The following is a 20,882-nucleotide window of genomic DNA, read 5'->3' on the forward strand; positions in this document are numbered from 1 at the left end:
GCATCAAGCGCTGAAATTGCCGCCCTTTGAGCATCAGATCTGACGACGCTGATTTGCTGAAATTATGTTTCGGTGGCATAGTTTACAGATAGCAACAGTCAGCAATGTGTTGGGGCTGAGTGAGGGCTCCTTTCTTACCACCCAGACGAGAGAGGGTAATGATACACGCTGCGGCCAGCCAGGAAACATGTGACTTATCAGTAACTTTAGACATTGTAAAACAATTTTAAACGAGATTTTATTGTGGATTATACATTTTACTGATACCAACTATATAATATTTACCTTGTTCATTAAAAATTAAAATTAAAAAAATATTTTCTTTAATGACAATCAAACATGTAGGAAGAGGGGGGGCGGCGCCCCTAGCGCCCCTATGGGCCGGCCTCCACTGATGTTTTGTATATATCTGAGACCTATAATATATTGATGAAAAACAGTACAATAGGGGACCTTTAATGTGGCAAGTAAGTTACTGTATCTTTTGTTCGTGCTTGTATCACCTCTGGTTGGTAACGTCCTTGCTGAGGCCGATGCGGACCTCCGCCCCGTTCAGCTGCTCCGAGCAGCAGTCTCCTGAGCTGAGGATAGATACAGCAGTTATGCGGTAGATACTCCTCAGGTCAAGTTGCCACCACGGGTTGTCTTGCAGTGCGACTGAGGCACAGGTTTCCAGAGCATCCGTCGGCCCAGGGAGTTCATCAATAGCCATATGTTGAGAATTTTCTACAGAAGCAGGTGCTGAAGACAGCGTAGCTATTCCTCTTGGGGCAACATTAGCTGGCAAGAGTGTTATAAAGGTAGTTATGACAAAATTAATGAAAATAATCAGGTGGAAAATATTGTGTAAATGTCATGTTGTTCCCAACAATGCCATTGTTTAGTGACGCATTACCTCCTGTAAGTTGGGTAGTGGTGTACACATTGACCTCACACATCTGAAGATCTTTTCCTACTCCAGGGTTGATTATGTTGACGTAGCGTCCTTGCATTTGGCTACAGTTGAAGGTCATGGTAGCATTACTGGTCACAGTGATGACTGCACATCTAAAGGGGGGTAAAAGGGACAGTTAGAAAATGCATATTGGCTAGCAATGGGTACCCATTATGTCACTACTTTAGGAACAAGATGCCTTATGCTGATTGGTTAGGGCCTAACTAAACAAAGTCGGCCTACTTTACCAAGATGAAAATATCCCACATGAACACAATGTCAGTGTGAATAATATTGTGAAAACAAAATGTCTTCTCATCACCTGGGATTGTTGTTGCCATTGTTCTCCAGTGAGTTACCAATGCGTATTTCTGCCCCATTCAACGATTGGTTGCAGCAATTTGTTGTTCGAAAGACTTCAATGGAAAATATGTCATACGGACCCCGCATGTCCAATCTCCACCAGGGGTTGCTATTCGTCAAAGAGCTAAAACAGCTCCCGTCAGCTTTGCCATCAATGGCTAAGCTTGGTGGATGGTATATGTCATACTGTGATGACGCCTCAGCCACTCCACCCAGAGCCACATTCACTACAGAGTGAGCACAGTGACAAAGATTCAAGTTTTGCAAAGCAACATTTGTAAAACATCTACACATGGAATCCCTAAAAGTTCTTTAAAACCAAATAATCCATACAAACAGATCGACAACATTTCTGTTATTTTACAGTGTGTTGTTTTATCTGACAAGCAGATATGTGTACGTAAAGTTGCATTCACATGAATTGCTCACGACTATGTTGGCCGCAGAGCCTTGTGGTGAAAGCAGCTAGTTAAGGTTCATTTCTATGGCTGTACGTCCCCTGCTAGCTGGCGCAGCTTCACAAAGCTTTCATTTGATTGTTTGCAAATAGAAAAGGTTCAAACTTTGAGCGTCAGCACAGAGCTGTTTTACGTGTATCATGTGAATGCATTTGAAAAACCCAAGTATCAAAACACTAACAATATTGTTCAGATATTATTATGTTACCAGAGCTTAATTGAATCAGCTTTAGGTGCCATTGTTTAGTTTTTGTTACCTCCTGTGATGGGGGTTGCAGCGAACACTTTGACCTCACAAACATGAATAATAGAAGGAGATCCTGGAAGGAAAATGTTGACGTAGCGTACTTTCTTCAGGTTGCAATGGAAGGTCATTTTAACTGAAATGCTCACAGGGACGACTGCACATCTGAGGGAGGAGGACAGACGGGAAGTACAGTACAGATTTAAAACTTCAATCAGTGATTCCTGGCAACTTAACACACCTGAAAAATATCCAATAAGAACATAAAGTAAGTGTGATACTGGGGGGAGAAGAAAATGAAAACCCTGTCTGATTGTCAGGCTAGTTCAACCCATTCGATCACCTGGGATTGTTGTTGCCATTGTTCTCCAGTGAGATACCAATGCGGATTTCTGCCAAGTTAAGATAATCGCTGCCGAAATCTGTTCTTCTGAGGATTTCAATGGTTGAGATGTCAAACAGACCCCCCAAATCCAGCCTCCACCAGGGGTCAATCTCCACCAGAGAGACAAAACAGCTCTTGTTGTTTATATGGTGTGTTTCATCACTGCCATCAATTGCATTGCTTGGTCGATGTTCGTAGCTCCACATTGTCGAAGCTACAGCCGCTCCACCCAGAGCCAAGTTAGCTGCAGAGAAAGGACAGTGACAAAGATGTATGTTCGCCATGCCAAATAGTAAAACATCTAGACAGGAAAACACTTGATGAGAAGCTGAAAATGCTGTTAATATTAGGGGTGCACCGAATGGGAAATTCTTGGCCGAAACCGATACCGAAAATAGGAAACAGTTGGCCGAAAACCGATACCGAAAATGATTAATAGAAATATATATATATAATGTATACATTTTTTACCAATGTTGTTCAGCTACCTGATTATGGAAAAAGATATGATTATGGCAAAACTTAACTTAAATAATAATCACTATTATGGGTCCATAAAACATTTATTCAGCACTTTTGAATGCATACAGTACATTAATTCCAAGTCAAGTGCATTTTCTTTTCTCTGCAGGATAACTACAACAAAGTGCATTCAGAACAAAGCTTTCACCACTTCGGGATTACTCCACCACTTGAAATCAAAACACCCGGACAAATATGCGGAGTATGATCAACGTAACCCTGTTCTCTTTCTGTTCATTCAGTGATATTTTTTTAACCATTTTCGGCCGATAATTTTCGGTGGCAGAATATTCGGTGCATCCCTAGTTAATATGTCTTTTTTTACTCCAGTACATTTTTGACAGCTGTCGTTTTGTTGTCAGATTAAGGTTTTAAATAAAAAGAAACAAATAGTATGCTTACCAATGGTTTCTCAAATGTTAGCAGTTTTAGATAAAAAAGGGCTTTAGATAAAAGTCATTTTCAGCCACAGAACTTTGCATTACTTCTTTTTACATTCGTATCACAAATTGTATAGAGTTAACACGGGACATTTTACTGCAGGACCATACCACCTAGACATTGTTGAATTGTTACTTATATTATAACTTAAGGGTCTGAGTATTTCTTCCATCGATGCTTTTCATACGAAACAGTCACTTACTTGCCTGATGAGTTATCCTCAAACTGAGAAGTAAAGCCCCTGCAAAAACAAATATATATCTAATGAAGTCTGTTCGATACACAATTATAGTTTCCATGTGGCTAAAAAATACATTTTAGTTTCTAAATGTGGCCTACTGACAAATCTGATATGTCACCATCAAGGATCTAATCTGTAAATGAGACATATGAAGTTAAATAACATACTTTCTATAAATTAAAGAAATGTATTCTTGTGTAATAGTGATTGTATCCCTTTTTTTTAATCAAATAAATACATAAGAATCAAATAATCTATCCATATATATACCTATATATATATATATATATATATATATATATATATATATATATATATATATACATATATACATATACATATGACATGACTTACCCCAAATAAAGAGGAATTTCCACCTCCACCCCATCATTTTCTGAGCGTTCTTGTATTCGTGGTGTCAGGCAGAGAGTAACCAGCTCGAATCCAAAATGTTTGTTATAATGTCTCGAAAATGGTTGACATTGAGTTGCTGACATCCTGTGTCCTTAATTCTTTCTGTGATGTTCAATATAATTTACCTACACACAAATTAATTCAAAACACATTGAAATGATAATGTGCATGACTCACTCTGAAATGTTGCCAACACCTGCCTGGTGTTCAGATCAAGTGTTTGTTTGTGACACAGACACAAGAGCCCTTTCAAAGACAATTGTAGTATTTACTGCAGGGGGCCGTTGAAAATGAATTGTAAAACATTTTGAATTTCCTCTGTACATCATTGTGAATGTGAAATGTATTGATATATACATAATTGTACTTTCAAAGCTGTTTCTTTAAATCTTAGAGTGGGTTTTAGTATGTTTTAAAACAGGATATGTATAATTCTATAGTTTATTAATTCATAAAAAAATGACGGAAACCACCAGGGTTCCTTCTGCCACAGAGAGGAAACACATCTCAAGTGGGGAAATTGGTGTTTCATCTCTGCCATCAAGTGCATTGCTTGGTCGATGGAAGTGGTCGAACGTTGTCGACGATACAGCGGCTCCTCCCAGAGCCAAGTTAGCTGCAGAGTAAGGACAGTGACGCAGATTTATGTTCCCTATGCAAAATAGTAAAACATCTAGACAGGGATGCACTTCTTGAGAAGCTTAAAATGCTGTTAAAATGGCTATTCCACAAGAATACATTTCTTTATTTTAAAGAAAGCAAGTTATTTAACTTCATGTCTAATTTACAGATTAGATCCTTGATGATGACATATCAGATTTGTCAGTGGGCCACATTTAGAAACCAAAATGTATTTTTTAGCCACATGGAAACTGTAATTGTGTATTGAACAGACTTCATTAGATACAGTGGGGCAAAAAAGTATTTAGTCAGCCACCAGTTGTGCAAGTTCTCCCACTTAAAAAGATGAGAGGCCTGTAATTTTCATCCTAGGTATACCTCAACTATGAGAGACAAAATGAGAAAAAAAAATCCAGAAAATCACATTGTCTGATCTTTAAAGACTTTATTTGCAAATTATGGTGGAAAATAAGTATTTGGTTAATAACAAAAGTTCATCTCAATACTTTGTTATATACCCTTTGTTGGCAATGACAGAGGTCAAACGTTTTCTGTAAGTCTTCACAAGGTTTTCACACACTGTTGCTGGTATTTTGGCCCATTCCTCCATGCAGATCTCCTCTAGAGCAGTGATGTTTTGGGGCTGTTGCTGGGCAACACAGACTTTCAACTCCCTCCAAAGATTTTCTATGGGGTTGAGATCTGGAGACTGGCTAGGCCACTCCAGGACCTTGAAATGCTTCTTACGAAGCCACTCCTTCGTTGCCCGGGCGGTGTGTTTGGGATCATTGTCATGCTGAAAGACCCAGCCACGTTTCATCTTCAATGCCCTTGCTGATGGAAGGAGGTTGTCACTCAAAATCTTGGCCCCATTCATTCTTTCCTTTACACAGATCAGTCGTCCTGGTCCCTTTGCAGAAAAACAGCTCCTAAGCATGATGTTTCCACCCCCATGTTTCACAGTAGGTATGGTGTTCTTTGGATGCAACTCAGCATTCTTTCTCCTCCAAACACGTCTAGTTGAGTTTTTACCAAAAAGTTCTATTTTGGTTTCATCTGACCATATGACATTCTCCCAATCCTCTTCTGGATCATCTGAATGCTCTCTAGCAAACTTCAGACGGGCCTGGACATGTACTGGCTTAAGCAGGGGGACACGTCTGGCACTGCAGGATTTGAGTCCCTGGCGGCGTAGTGTGTTACTGATGGTAGCCTTTGTTACTTTGGTCCCAGCTCTCTGCAGGTCATTGACTAGGTCCCCCTGTGTGGTTCTGGGATTCTTGCTCACCGTTCTTGTGATCATTTTGACCCCACGGGGTGAGATCTTGCGTGGAGCCCCAGATCGAGGGAGATTATCAGTGGTCTTGTATGTCTTCCATTTTCTAATAATTGCTCCCACAGTTGATTTCTTCACACCAAGCTGCTTACCTATTGCACATTCAGTCTTCCCAGCCTGGTGCAGGTCTACAATTTTGTTTCTGGTGTCCTTTGACAGCTCTTTGGTCTTGGCCATAGTGGAGTTTGGAGTGTGAGTGTTTGAGGTTGTGGACAGGTGTCTTTTATACTGATAACGAGTTCAAACAGGTGCCATTAATACAGTTAACGAGTGGAGGACAGAGGAAGTTCTTAAAGAAGAAGTTACAGGTCTGTGAGAGCCAGAAATCTTGTTTGTTTGTAGGTGACCAAATACTTATTTTCCACCATAATTTTTCTCATTTTGTCTCTCATAGTTGAGGTATACCTAGGATGAAAATTACAGGCCTCTCTCATCTTTTTAAGTGGGAGAACTTGCACAATTGGTCGCTGACTAAATACTTTTTTGCCCCACTGTATATACAGAAGAAATTCAAAAATGTTTACAATGAATTTATAGCGGCCCCCTGCAGTCAATCCTACCATTTTATTTTGAAAGGGCTCTCGTGTCTGTGTCACAAACAAACGCTTGATCCGTACACCAGGCAGGTGCTGCCAACGTTTTAGAGTGACAGACATACACATTATAATTTCAATATTTTTTCAATTCATTTGTGTGTAGGTAAATTCAAATGAACGTCACAGAAAGAATTAAGGGCACAGGATGTCAGCAACTCACATTTTGGATTTCAGCTGGTTATTCTCTGCCTGACACCACGAATAAAACTAGAACGCTCAGAAGATCATGGGGTGGAGGTGGAAATTCTTCTTTATTTGGGGTAAGTCATGTCATATATTTATATATATGGATAAATGAGTTGATTCTTAGGCCTTTGTTTGATTACAAAAAAGGATACAATCACTATTACACAAGAATACATTTCTTTCTTTTAAAGAAAGCATGTTATTTAACTTTATCTGTCCAATTTATAGATTAGATCCTTGATGGTGACATATCAGATTTGTCAGTGGGCCACGTTTAGAAACTAAAATATATTTCTTAGCCACATGGAAACTATAATTGTGTATCGAACAGACTTCATTAGATATATATTTGTTTTTGCAGGGGCTTTACTTTTCAGTTTGAGGATAACTCATCAGGCAAGTAAGTGACTGTTTAGTATGAAAAGCAAGGATAGAAGAAATACTCAGACCCTTAAGTTATAATATAATTAACAATTCAACAATGTCTAGGTATTGTCCTTCGGCCTTAAACAGTTATTTACGATATCTGCAGGTCTTGAAAACTTGTTTTAAGAGCATTTGTATTTTATTTTTCTGGCATTTAAAACAAGGGAGGTCACTTTTTGGAAGAACTGCTAACATTTGAGAAACAAAACGACAGCTTGCAAAAATGTTATGGAGTGAAAAAAGACATATTAACAGCATTTTCGGCTTCTCATCAAGTGTTTTCCTGTCTAGATGTTTTACTATTTGGCATGGCGAACATACATCTTTGTCACTGTCCTTTCTCTGCAGCTAACTTGGCTCTGGGTGGAGCGGCTGTAGCTTCGACAATGTGGAGCTACGAACATCGACCAAGCAAGGCAATTGATGGCAGCGATGAATCAAACCATTTTATCCACAGGAGCTGTTTTGCCTCTCTGGTGGAGAATGACCCCTGGTGGAGGGTTGATTTGGGGGGTCTGTTTGACATCTCAACCATTGAACTCATCCGAAGAACAGATTGCTGCAGCGATGAACTTGACTCGGCAGAAATCCTCGTTAGTAGCTCACTGGAGAACACTGCCAGGTGATCGAATAGGTTAAACTAGCCTGACAATCGGACAGGGTTTTCATTTTGTTCTCCCCCCAGCACAACATTACATTTAATTTGGCAGACACTTTTATCCAGAGCGACTTACAGTAAGTGCATTCAACCAGGAGGGTAGAGATTAACAAGAATCATGTAGGTACATTAGTTTGAACTATGCCAAATCATTCGAAGCGCTAGTACCTTAGCTTCAACTATGCAAAACCATTCGAAGCGCTAGTACCTTAGCTTCAACTATGCAAAACCATTCGAAGCGCTAGTACCTTAGCTTCAACTAAGCCTAACCATTCGAAGCGCTATACCTTAGCTTCAACTAAGCCAAACCATTCGAAGCGCTAGTACCTTAGCTTCAACTAAGCAAAACCATTCGAAGCGCTAGTACCTTAGCTTCAACTATGCAAAACCATTCGAAGCGCTATACCTTAACTTCAACTATGCAAAACCATTCGAAGCGCTATACCTTAACTTCAACTATGCAAAACCATTCGAAGCGCTAGTACCTTAGCTTCAACTATGCAAAACCATTCGAAGCGCTAGTACCTTAGCTTCAACTATGCAAAACCATTCGAAGCGCTTGTACCTTAGCTTCAACTAAGCCAAACCATTCGAAGCGCTATACCTTAGCTTCAACTAAGCCAAACCATTCGAAGCGCTAGTACCTTAGCTTCAACTAAGCAAAACCATTCGAAGCGCTAGTACCTTAGCTTCAACTATGCAAAACCATTCGAAGCGCTATACCTTAACTTCAACTATGCAAAACCATTCGAAGCGCTATACCTTAACTTCAACTATGCAAAACCATTCGAAGCGCTAGTACCTTAGCTTCAACTATGCAAAACCTTTCGAAGCGCTAGTACCTTAGCTTCAACTAAGCCAAACCATTCGAAGCGCTAGTACCTTAACTTCAACTAAGCCAAACCATTCAAAGCGCCAATACATTGGCTTCAACTAAGCCAAACCATTCAAAGCGCTAGTAACTTAGCTTCAACTAAAACATTCCGTTCTAAGTGCTAGAACATTATTACCATATGTAGACCTATAGAGATTTAATTGGCCGAGGTGCAGTCGAGAAAGGTGTTTTTTCAGTCTGCGACGGAACTTATCACATCACACTTACTTTATGTTCACGTTGAATATTTTTCAGGAGAGGTAAGTTGCCAGGAATCACTGATTGAAGTTTTAAATCTGTACTGTACTTCCCGTCTGTCCTCCTCCCTCAGATGTGCAGTCGTCCCTGTGAGCAGTTCAGTTAAAATGACCTTCCATTGCAACCAGAAGCAAGTACGCTACGTCCACATTATCCGTCCAGGATCTGCTTCTATGATTCAAGTTTGTGAGGTCAAAGTGTTCGCTGCAACCCCCATCACAGGAGGTAACAAACACTAAACAATGGCACCTAGAGCTGATTCAATTAAGCTCTGGTAACATAATTAAGTAGATATCTGAACAATATTGTTAGTGTTTTAATACTTACATAAAGTGATCAGCTCATTTTCAGACAGGTTTTTATATAAATGGATCAGGACAAAAAGTGGGAGAATCTTTTTTCCTGAAACTTTCAGAATCTCTTTACGAAGATGTGTTGATGTAGAAGAGACATGAAAAAGTGGATTTAGCATAATAGGTGACCTTTAAGGGCTTTCATGTGTAGTTGTTTTACATATTTTGCATTGCAAACAAAAATCTTTGTCACTGTGCTCACTCTGCAGTGAATGTGGCTCTGGGTGGAGTGGCTGAGGCGTCATCACAGTATGACTTTGACCATTCACCAAGCTTAGCCATTGATGGCAAACCTTATTCAGACCAAAATCTGTACCGGAGCTGTTTTAGCTCTTTGACGAATAGTAACTCCTGGTGGAGATTGGACATGCGGGGTCCATATGACATCTTATCCATTGAAGTCCTTCGAAGAACAGATTGCTGCGACCAATCGTTGAATGGGGCAGAAATACGCATTGGTAACTCACTGGAGAACAATGGCAACAACAATCCCAGGTGATGAGAAGACACTTTGTTTTTACAATATTATTCACACTGACATTGTGTTCATGTGGGATATTTTCATCTTGGTAATGGGTAGGCCGACTTTGTTTAGTTTGGCCTTAATCAGCATAAGGCATCTTGTTCCTAAAGTAGTGACATAATGGGTACCCATTGCTAGCCAATATGCATTTTCTAACTGTCCCTTTTACCCCCCTTTAGATGTGCAGTCATCACTGTGACCAGTAATGCTACCGTGACCTTCAACTGCAACCACATGCAAGGACGCTACGTCAACATAATCCTCCCTGGAGTAAATACGAAACTTCAGATGTGTGAGGTCAAAGTGTACACCACTACCCAATTTACAGGAGGTAATGCGTCAATAAACAATGGCATCCAAGCTTGATTAATTGATGGAGTGTTTCTTATGGGAACATCATGAAGTATACATTTCCACAATTTGGTTAAGTATTGATTCTATGGTTAAAGCACCAATTTCCAGATTATTATTTTCATTAATTTTGTCATAACTGCCCTTTATAACACTCTTGCCAGCTAATATTGCACGAAGAGGAATACCCATGCTGTCTTCAGCACCTGCTTCTACACAAACTTCTCAACATATGGCTATAGACGCGCACCCTGGGCCGAGGGATACTCTGGAAACCTGTGCCTCAGTCGCACTGCAAGACAACCCGTGGTGGCAACTTGACCTGAGGAGTATCTACCGCATAACTGCTGTGTCTATCCTCAGCTCAGGAGACTGCTGCTCGGAGCAGCTGAATGGGGCGGAGGTCCGCATCGGTCTAAGCAAGGACGTTACCAACAAGAGGTGATACAAGCACGAACAAAAGATACAGTAACTTACTTGACGCAATAGCATTTAAGGTCCCCTATTGTACTTTCATTTCAAATCTTTATTTACCCAGGTGTATCCCATTGAGATCATTGATCTCTTTTTCAAGGGAGACCTGCTCAAGTAGGTTCCACATGAAACATAAAAACATAAACAGAACAACAAAAAGGAAATCATACGACATCATTACAGGGATTACAATTTACAATAACTATCCACATGAGCAGGTTCCAACAGCTTCCGATTGAGTAGCATCCAACCAAGCTTTAAAAACATTTAGTGGCACCAGATTGCTCAGTTTCCATTTCAATTGCAGACTATTCCAAGACTGAGGAGCTGCTCATCTAAAAGCTATCTTCCCTACGACTGTCCTAGCAGTTGGCACATTTAATAAAACCACAGCATGCGATTTCAGGCAGTATCCACTTACAATTCACCGTGAGATCAGTGAGCAGATGTAGGATGGAAGTTTCCCTAACATGGCTTTGTATATAAAAATGTACCAGTGACTGAGCCTCCGTACAGTTAGCGAAGGCAAACCAGCCCTTGCATACAGGGTACAGTGATGGGTTAATGCTTTACAGTTCGTCACAAATCTCAGTGCGCAGTGATACGCAGCATCTAACTTGACCAGGCAATTGGCAGGTGCATTCATATAAATCAAATCACCATAGTCCAGCACAGGTAAAAAGGTCACAGTGACTAGCCTTTTCCTGGCTTCAAGCGAGAAACAGGACTTGTTCCTGTAGAAGAAACCTAGCCTAACCCTCAGTTTTTTAAGCAGGTTATTGACATGACGTACTGTTTTTCATCAATATATTATAGGTCTCAGATATATACAAAACATGCTTTCTGAAGTGTTTGGCTCGAAACACCAAACAGATCATTGCAGCATCCCATAATCCCCTCTGTTTCAGCCCTGTTATATCTCTCACAGGCTCCGCCCTCTACTGGACTCTATGGGTACTACCTTACCCTGCGAGCATTCTCCCACTGAGACTTCTATAGACGTAGCCGGCCTTGGGCGGGCCTACCTGAATGCGCGCTCATCACACTGTATAAAAGGAGGCCTCGCCTCCCGACTATCATCCTTTTCTCTTCAGCAGCGGAAGTGATTCCGCGAGAGACTGAGACGTTTGAAAGAAGAAGAAAGAGTTATCATACGTCCAGGGAGTCGCCACTGCTAGAGACCCGGGCCTGTCCTTCGTGCCCTGGCTGAAATAGCAGGCGCCGATCCCCACCACCTTTTCTTCGAGTGTTTGGGGGACCAGGATATGGCCGAGGCGGTGCCATTCACGTTTGCCATTCCTTCCGGGTCTGGCATCCATGGAAGTCCACCGCCCAGGGCTGTACTCTCCCTGGATGATGATCATGGTGGCGGGTGTGTGGGCTACTCACTCATTGCTAGAGATGCCCCCCCCTCACCAGGTCAGAGCGATTATTGGGCCGCAAGGCCGAATAAGTAGCTTGGTCCATGGGCCTTGCCCCAGGCCCGGCTCCCCCGGGGACCGGTGCTCGGTGGCTTCACATGATATAGGGTCGACCCTACTTCATCACAGGCAGCCGCCACTGCCCGCCGTGTGATGTCCCTGGGATATCACGCCGCGTGGCACTTTCCAAAGAGAATCGTGTTGATCTCCTGGGAGCCACCGTGTTTACGGAAGGGCTCTTTGGATCGATCTCCTTGCTCACGGGATGAGGAGTAGTCGCAGCGTGGCTGCTTCTTGCCAATCCCCAGAGGAAGAAACACTGTCCTACACTCCCCGCCCCTGCTGTAAACCCCAGTATAGGGAGCCAGCAGGTGGGCGTGTGCACGTGAGTGGAATAAATCGAGTGCTGCCAAAGCACTGTGCGGGTTCAAGAGACGCTATTGCCGTTATGCTGTTGTCAGAGAACACACCTTGCCTGGTATAATAGCTCCGATTAATGCATTTTACCATTGCAATGGGAAATACAGCGTTAATACGTGGGCGCGCGGCCCTCGTGAGAGTGGCCACGGTGCGTTCAGGGACCCCCGCAGGAGAACGGTGGTTTATGTTTGTAAACTCTAGTTCTGGAGTGAGGTGTGTGTGTGGGAAAAATGCATTCAGTAAAGACTAGTAAGACTAAGAGTCATTTCTCTCCACAATTCCATTTTTCCCCATAATGTCCGTTTCAAAGAGACGGCATTGTGACGGCGCGCACGGCCCCCCTCCCCCGAGGGCGGGCCACGGTGCGTTCAAAGACCTCAGTAGAGAGGTGAGACGAAGGCAGAGGTGCCGGCACGGAGATCCCGTGCCCACGGCGCCCTCCACCTCTTCGGCCCACCCCGCGGAACCGGCGTGCCGGTACTCACGGGGATGGGCTTTCCGTCTTTACGGATCTGACTGGCGGGGGGAGAAAATCTCTCCGCCCGGGACGAGGGGGCGAATCCCGCCTCCTCCCTGTATAATGCACAGATCACTACGTTTTCTAATAAGAATGAGGTTGATCTGTATCCAAATCTAAGTGTATTTTGTTTCCACAAGGCTACACTTACACACAATGTTAACCGTGCAAATTCCCCATTCGCTGCCCCAGCTGTAGCAAGCCCCCAGGAAGTGCGCCGGACTCAGATGAAAATGTTCGTGGGGCCAAACGGCGGTACTACACTTCCCTTTGGTTGCCAGGCCAGGAAACACTTTTTCCCATTGACTTACATAGGAAAAGAGTGGTCTGTAAATCGTTGGATAATTTTTTTTAAACTAAATAAACTACCCAGTATGAACACTTGTATAGCCCTGATTAAAAACATTCGTTCCTCAAGTTGTAATAATGTGCTAATAATGTTATTCTGAGAGTTATTTCCTTCTGCATTATGAACGCGCATCCAACCATAAGTACATAACGACTGATGTTCACATTAGCATAATTACTAGCTAGCCGCTAGCTGCTAACTGCCGCCTCGTTAATATCAAATCCATCATAATAAGAAATCATTACCATGCTGTCATGAACGTGCGGTGCTGTTACGTGTACGCAAATTGACCTGCTTGATGTGTGAACGAGCATTTTGGTTAAAGTTGCGCATGCGCTATGAGCGCAGATACGGGTACTTCTCAGGCATGCCGGGTAAACTGTGACGTTTTGCTCTCTCAAAAGTTGGGCCATTTTACCATCATGCACCAATGAGCAAATCTCATAGGAATGAATGAGGCCCCGCCTCCCACGCTGTATCCAGCTCTTATTATACATCCATGAGCTTTAGCTCCTGTAAAGGAGGTGGCTAGTGGGCATGCGCAGATGAGAGGGGTGAACCGCAGGGAGTGCTATCTAAAGGAGAGCACTATGCGGGTACAGGGACATCACAGTGTTCACGGACGCATCCAGAACAGGATGGGGAGGGACCTGCCTGAAGAGGGCTATAGGTGGGCACTGGGCTCTAACAGAGTCTCGACACAGCAACCTCCTAGAGCAACGGGCGGTAGTGTTAGTCCTCCAGCATTTCATACCCCTAATTCAAGGGAGACATCTAATGGTCAGGAGTGACAACAGCACCACAGTGGCTTATATCAACAGGCAGGGTGGAGTTTGCTCCGCCGCCTTGTTGACCACAGCGGAGAGGCTTTGGTTATGCGCTTCAGAGTTGGTGTTATCCCTGAGAGCCCTCCATATCCCGGGATCGGAGAACAGGGGGGCCGACCTCATGTCGAGGGGCGGCCCCCTGAAAGGCGAATGGACGCTTCACCCGGAGGTTGTGAAGCAGATCTGGGCCCAGTTCAGGAGAGCGGAAGTGGATCTGTTCGCCAGCCGGCGCAACAACCACTGTGCCCTGTGGTTCTCCATGACCCTGAACGACGACCCACCCTTGGGGGTGGACGCTTTTGCACACGAGCCATGGCCAAGGAAGCTGCTATACGCCTTTCCACCGCTGCGTCTCATTCTCCCTCTCCTGGGGAGAGTGAGGCGAGGACGTCTGTCAGTCTTCCTTGTGGCTCCGGACCGCGTCGGGGCACCGTGGTACTCAGAGATGACACAGATGAAGGTGGGCCAGCCCTGGGCGGTTCCCCAGTTCTGGGGGGCGATGTCTCAAGAGGCAGGTGCAATCGGGGCGTTACCCACTCTCGGCCAACCTCTCCAGGCTTGGCTCCTGAGAGGGACAGGCTGAGACAGGGTGGATTGTCTGACAGTGTTATTCAGTCTATCCAGGCAGCTAGAGCTGGATCCACCACAGCCTGTTACAGGCCAAGGTCCCCCGGCACTGTTTTATTAGCACACTTTCTGCGAGGTAAGCGTAGCAGGGTATGCTCTGTCAGCCACAGCCCAGATTTCTCCTCGGTCACAACCGGGTTAAACGAGAATGTGGGGCAGCAGCTGCTGACCAGAAAAGCCGGTCAGGGTTAGTAGGGTGGAATGTTGTTGTTGGACGACAGCGCGCGTATACATCGGGGCTCCACCCACTGTACCCATAGAGTCCAGTAGAGGGCGGAGCCTGTGAGAGATATAACGTTGGGTTACGTATTGTAACCCTTGTTATATTGGCACAGGCGGAGCCCTCTACTCAGGGCACTGTCTGTCCTATTCCGCTCGCTGAAGAGAGGTGTAGGATGATAGTCAGGAGGCGAGGCCTCCTTTTATACGGTGTGATGCGCGCGCATTCAGGTAGGCCCGCCCAAGGCCGGCTACGTCTATAGAAGTCTCAGTGGGAGAATGCTCGCAGGGTAAGGTAGTACCCATAGAGTCCAGTAGAGGGCTCCGCCTGTGCCAATATAATAAGGGTTACAATACGTAACCCAACGTTTCAAAAGTGCTGATTCTCTGTCTGTTACTTTAGATGAAAATAAGGAGCCCCTCCCCACGCCACAGATTTGGTTACAAAGAACTCAATGGTGCTCTAGGAGGAGATTCAGGTGATAAGTTGGGGGGGGGGGGGGGGTTGCCTTGGTTGGTGATTGGCTAATGGTTACACAAGGCAAAACATCGTTATGACATCATAAAGTGGCCAAAATCTGATCAGCTCATTTTCAGGCAGGTTTTTATATAAACGGATCAGGACAAAAAGAGAAAGAATCTTTGTTCCTGAAACTTTCAGAATCTCTTTACACAGAGATGACACATGTTGATGTATCAAAGACATGAAAAAGTGGAATTTGCATAATGGGTGACCTTTAATACCTACCATTCTCCCCTTTAACTTCCTCCTTCTTTCAGGTGTGCCATCATCTCCATTTCAGAGGGAGAGAAGAAATACAACTACCAATGTGGAATAATGGAAGGACGCTTCGTACATGTTTACCTTCCTGGTCTACAGAAGACTTTGACTGTTTGTGAAGTAGAGGTGTATGGTACTCTGCTTGGTAAGCTCCAAATGATAATGGCTGTTTAGACTTCTCCTAAATCTCCAGAATGCATTGTTTACTTGACATTAAACAGAAGCCTTTGTTATATTTCTTCCTGTAAAGAATGCTTTTCTTGGTTCTGTTCTACCCTCACTAGAAAACGTGGCTTTGAGAGGACTGGCTTTTCATTCTTCCTCAAGTCTGGAAAACAGAGTGGCCAGCAAAGTCATTGATGGCAATCGGTTTCGCACCTGCAGCGCAGCCAACGACATGCCAGGTCCGTGGGTAACAGTGGATCTACTGGTTCCTTACAGTGTGACTGCAGTCCAACTCGCCTACAGCTCCGACTGCTGCTTCAGTTACGATGTCCGTGTAGACGACACAAGGTAATATGTAGTTGGACAATGTTGGACGAATGCATAACTCAACCATTTTCTCATAATTTGTCTCGTGGGTAGAGCATTTTGGGATATTATATAAATGAAGTTAAAGGTAAATCAAGCAGAGTTTCATATACTTCTTCTCCTTTATCTTTTTCAGCTGTGAGGTCATCCCATTCTCCGGTACTTCATATTCTTTGGTCACTCTGGATTGCGGTGGGATTGTGGGTCGCTATGTGACTGTGATCCATCTTGGCGGAGCACCGCCTCTATGCGAGGTGGAGGTCTATAGCACTTTGGAAAATCTTCAAAACAGATTCCCTCAGCTGCCCCCGCCCCATGGTAAATATATAACGCTGTATTACCATCTATTTACAATGCAAACATCCAAACAGGATTGTAAGGCTCATACCATTTGCAGACCATACTGTATATCTTGTTAAAGCCAAAGATCGAATAATCTACTGAATGAAAATTGAAAATGTTCCTCGTTACATTTTTACTGATTGAATCGAGCATGATAGAAGACATGTGTAACAGGCATTCATACTAGTACTTTCTGGCTACGTCATTCATGCATTTTCTATTCAAATTACAGTTAAAGATTACTGCTCCGATGTGTCCTGTGGCCGAGACTACATTCTCATTCCCGATGAACCCAAAACATGGTTTGAAGCCCAGAGCTACTGCAGAGAGAAGTACGGTGACCTGGCCACCATCAACGACGTTCAGGACATGTATAGGGTCATGGAAAAGATGGAGAATTACCCCAACGACTTTTGGATTGGGCTGTATGAAGGCGTTGCTACCTGGAGGTGGTCTCTGTCAGGTTATTATGGAGCGAGTGAAGCTGAGTTCAGGAACTGGGGTGCTGGTGAACCCAATCTGGAGAGTGCCACCCAGGACTGTGCAGGCATACAACACACGGGAGAATGGAGAGACCTGCAATGTGACTTACTTAACTTCTTCCTATGCTTTGATGGTAATATGAAGGAAAATATTATGCACACATCAACATATATTCAAAGCTAATGTTATTTTATTCCAGGAACGAGTAAGGTTTCGTTGTGTTTTGGTGCATCATGATTCTTTCTATGTTCACAGGCAGAACAGGTGCACTCAAAAGCAAGATTCTCGTGGAAACAGCTACGAATTGGGCCGACGCTCAAGGCTACTGCAGGAAACACCACACAGACCTGCTCAGTGTGAGAAACCAGGCGGAGAACCAGGAAGTCCAGAGCATGGTGCCGGAAGGAAAGCTGGCCTGGATCGGCCTCTTTCAAGACTCCTGGAGGTGGTCGGACGGGAGTTACTCCTCGTTCAGATACTTGTCTCAGGAACAACCCCTTTTAGGAGAGGGTCCCAACTGCACTCATGTTTCCGACAGGAAATGGAACGTCAGGTCCTGCGACACCAAATCTATGTTTCTCTGCTACAGTAAGTGCTACAGGGGTCAAACAATAAATCAATTTGTTTTTGGCACTTTTTGATAGCGGGTAGCTGGCTCCTCCTTTAGAACTTTTTCATTATTCAAAATAACAAACATTAATCTCAGGGGTTAGGGTTATTTAGAGAGTCTGAAAAACACAAAAATAGTGCGTATTTAGAGAGTCTAACAAAACTAAAATAGTGGCGACAGATATCCCACAACCGTGTTTTTTCAAATGAAAGGATTTGGTGCACCATAAATATTAAATTCAATTGATTAAAATCATAATTGTTTGATTAACTGCTGATGAAAAATAATAACATAGTTTGTATCCCCACTCCCATTGTTGATATGCATTATTTTTTGCCTTGAGCATGTTTATTAAATACATGTATATCGAGTATATGGATGTGATGTAAAGTGCCAGGTACCCAGCTATTTGTTAATATTTTTGAAATGCATAAGTTTGTTTCTGTGATGATAATCTTAAAGTAACTTAATGCTTAAAAAATAAATAAAATGATGCTATTACTCCTGTAGTCAATGTACTAGAATAATGAACAAATGCTAGGGCTTCTAAAGTCATAAAATTCGATAACATTACCACTATTTTCTTCAGCGTTTAAGAAGAAGACGTTTGTGAGGATCAGTGCTGACTTTGACATGAGGGACCCAGCCGTCCAACAACAAATCGTGAGCCAGGTGAGAATAATACATCTTGTTTCATATTTGCATTTATAACAGTTTACTTCCGTAGTTATTAACAATATATAAGAACTTTAGCGAATGAGTGGCTGGATTTCAAGTTGGGACAAATGTAACTCCTGGTATTTGTGTTTCTTAGCTGGAGGCAAAGATGAGAAACATGGGAATCACTGATTTCAAGATCAATTGGAAGATGTCCGGACAACCATGACAACCTCCCATTGAATTAACTTGTTTAGTTGTACATGCTTGTTCACTTGTATACATTCTTCAATGTTTAAGTAACCCTCTCAGAGAGACATTTTATAAAAGTTGATGTTGAAAAATAATTTAACTCAAATGTTAGTTGTGTGTAAGAATATACTATATGCTATAAGTCTAAAATAGACAGTGTCTAAGCAAGGTGTCATAACATTTTACATGTAACGTACTTTTTTTGGCAATTTAAGTTCAACATGTGAACAACATTATGATTTTTTAGTGATGAAATGTATCTAATTTCAGTTTGACTTGAGCATTTAGTGTCGGTTTTTAAATACTGATTTTATTTGTTTTTAATCCTCTTTCGTTTTCTGTGTAAGGAGCCTTTGTGAATAGTTCAGTTTAGAAATACGCTGCAGGAGAGTTTGTCTGTTTACTGGCTTGTAAAACTCCAGTATAAAGCACAAACATCTTGAAGTCATCCTCAATATAATTGAACTTTGCGTTTTGGGCCTTGTTTTTCAAGCCTTCTATTGACAGATAAATATGTAAAGGGGGAGTAGTTGAAACAATGTGAACGTATTTGTGTACTTGCGTAAATAAATGAGGTACCTTAAACCTTTTTGTTTTGATTTACTCAATGTAACCAGAAGAAAAGCATTGTATATTAGTTGCTTTCTGCCATGTACTGTTAAATTAAGAAGTTAATTGTCACAAAATTAAAGAGATAAGCTAGCCTGTTTTTGCATTTCAAAATGATGCATGACTATGGTGAATACTTGATTATTTGAGATGCATTTTGAGATCAGAAATATGTATAATTTGCCCCTTCAAATGTTTCTAATACTTATTGTGAATAAAAAATAAACACATTTAAAAAGTGGAATGAAAAAGCCCATTTTGGTAAAATAAATATTTTTCCTCTCCTGCTGATGTTCAGGTTTATATCAGTATGTAGTGTCTCTACTTTAAAGAGTCCTCTCCTGCTGATGTTCAGGTGTATATCGGTATGTAGTGTCTCTACTTTAAAGAGTCCTCTCCTGCTGATGTTCAGGTATATATCAGTATGTGGTGTCTCTACTTTAAAGAGTCCTCTCCTACTGATGTTCAGGTGTATATCAGTATGTAGTGTCTCTACTTGAAAGAGTCCTCTCCTGCTGATGTTCAGGTATATATCAGTATGTAGTGTCTCTACTTTAAAGAGTCCTCTCCTGCTGATGTTCAGGTATATATCAGTATGTGGTGTCTCTACTTTAAAGAGTCCTCTCCTACTGATGTTCAGGTGTATATCAGTATGTAGTGTCTCTACTTGAAAGAGTCCTCTCCTGCTGATGTTCAGGTATATATCAGTATGTGGTGTCTCTACTTTAAAGAGTCCTCTCCTGCTGATGTTCAGGTGTATATCAGTATGTGGTGTCTCTACTTTAAAGAGTCCTCTCCTACTGATGTTCAGGTGTATATCAGTATGTAGTGTCTCTACTTGAAAGAGTCCTCTCCTGCTGATGTTCAGTTGTATATTAGTATGTAGTGTCTCTACTTTAAAGAGTCCTCTCCTGCTGATGTTCAGGTGTATATCGGTATGTAATGTCTCTACTTTAAAGAGTCCTCTCCTGCTGATGTTCAGGTGTATATCAGTATGTAGTGTCTCTACTTTAAAGAGTCCTCTCCTACTGATGTTCAGGTGTATATCAGTATGTAGTGTCTCTACTTTAAAGAGTCCTCTCCTGCTGATGTTCAGGTGTATATCAGTATGCAGTGTCTCTACTTTAAAGAGTCCTCTCCTGCTGATGTTCAGGTGTATATCAGTATGTAGTGTCTCTACTTTAAAGAGTCCTCTCCTGCTGATGTTCAGGTGTATGTAAGTATGTAGTGTCTCTACTTTAAAGAGTCCTCTCCTGCTGATGTTCAGGTGTATATCAGTATGTAGTGTCTCTACTTTAAAGAGTCCTCTCCTACTGATATTCAGGTGTATATAGTGTCTCTACTTTAAAGAGTCCTCTCCTGCTGATGTTCAGGTGTATATCAGTATGTAGTGTCTCTACTTTAAAGAGTCCTCTCCTGCTGATGTTCAGGTGTATATCAGTATATAGTGTCTCCACTGTGACATGTCTCCATGCTTTAATGTTCAAAAAGCTCTTTATTGTTCTCATACTGCCTGTGCTGCAGCACCTCTTTTCACCCTCTGTCTGAAACCAGAGCCCAGTCTGCTCTGATTGGTTAG

At 42.5% G+C, this 20,882-nt stretch overlaps 1 protein-coding gene across 1 annotated transcript; it reads left to right on the top strand.

The window, feature by feature from the left end:
- Positions 1–7,553: 7,553 nt before the first annotated feature.
- LOC307032885 (uncharacterized protein) lies at positions 7,554–19,482 on the top strand (the record flags this gene model as incomplete). The annotated part of the gene is made up of 12 exons (XM_079671161.1): positions 7,554–7,789; positions 9,031–9,182; positions 9,520–9,805; positions 10,013–10,164; positions 10,349–10,625; positions 15,819–15,964; positions 16,104–16,332; positions 16,487–16,668; positions 16,925–17,308; positions 17,431–17,763; positions 18,375–18,457; positions 18,600–19,482. The coding sequence occupies 12 exons, from the start codon at positions 7,554–7,556 to the stop codon at positions 18,669–18,671; spliced, it is 2,532 nt and encodes an 843-aa protein (XP_079527287.1). The 3' UTR covers positions 18,672–19,482.
- Positions 19,483–20,882: the final 1,400 nt, after the last annotated feature.

The sequence above is a fragment of the Notothenia rossii genome (assembly GCF_949606895.1).
Source record: "Notothenia rossii genome assembly, chromosome: 3".
Taxonomy (NCBI): Eukaryota; Metazoa; Chordata; class Actinopteri; order Perciformes; family Nototheniidae; genus Notothenia; species Notothenia rossii.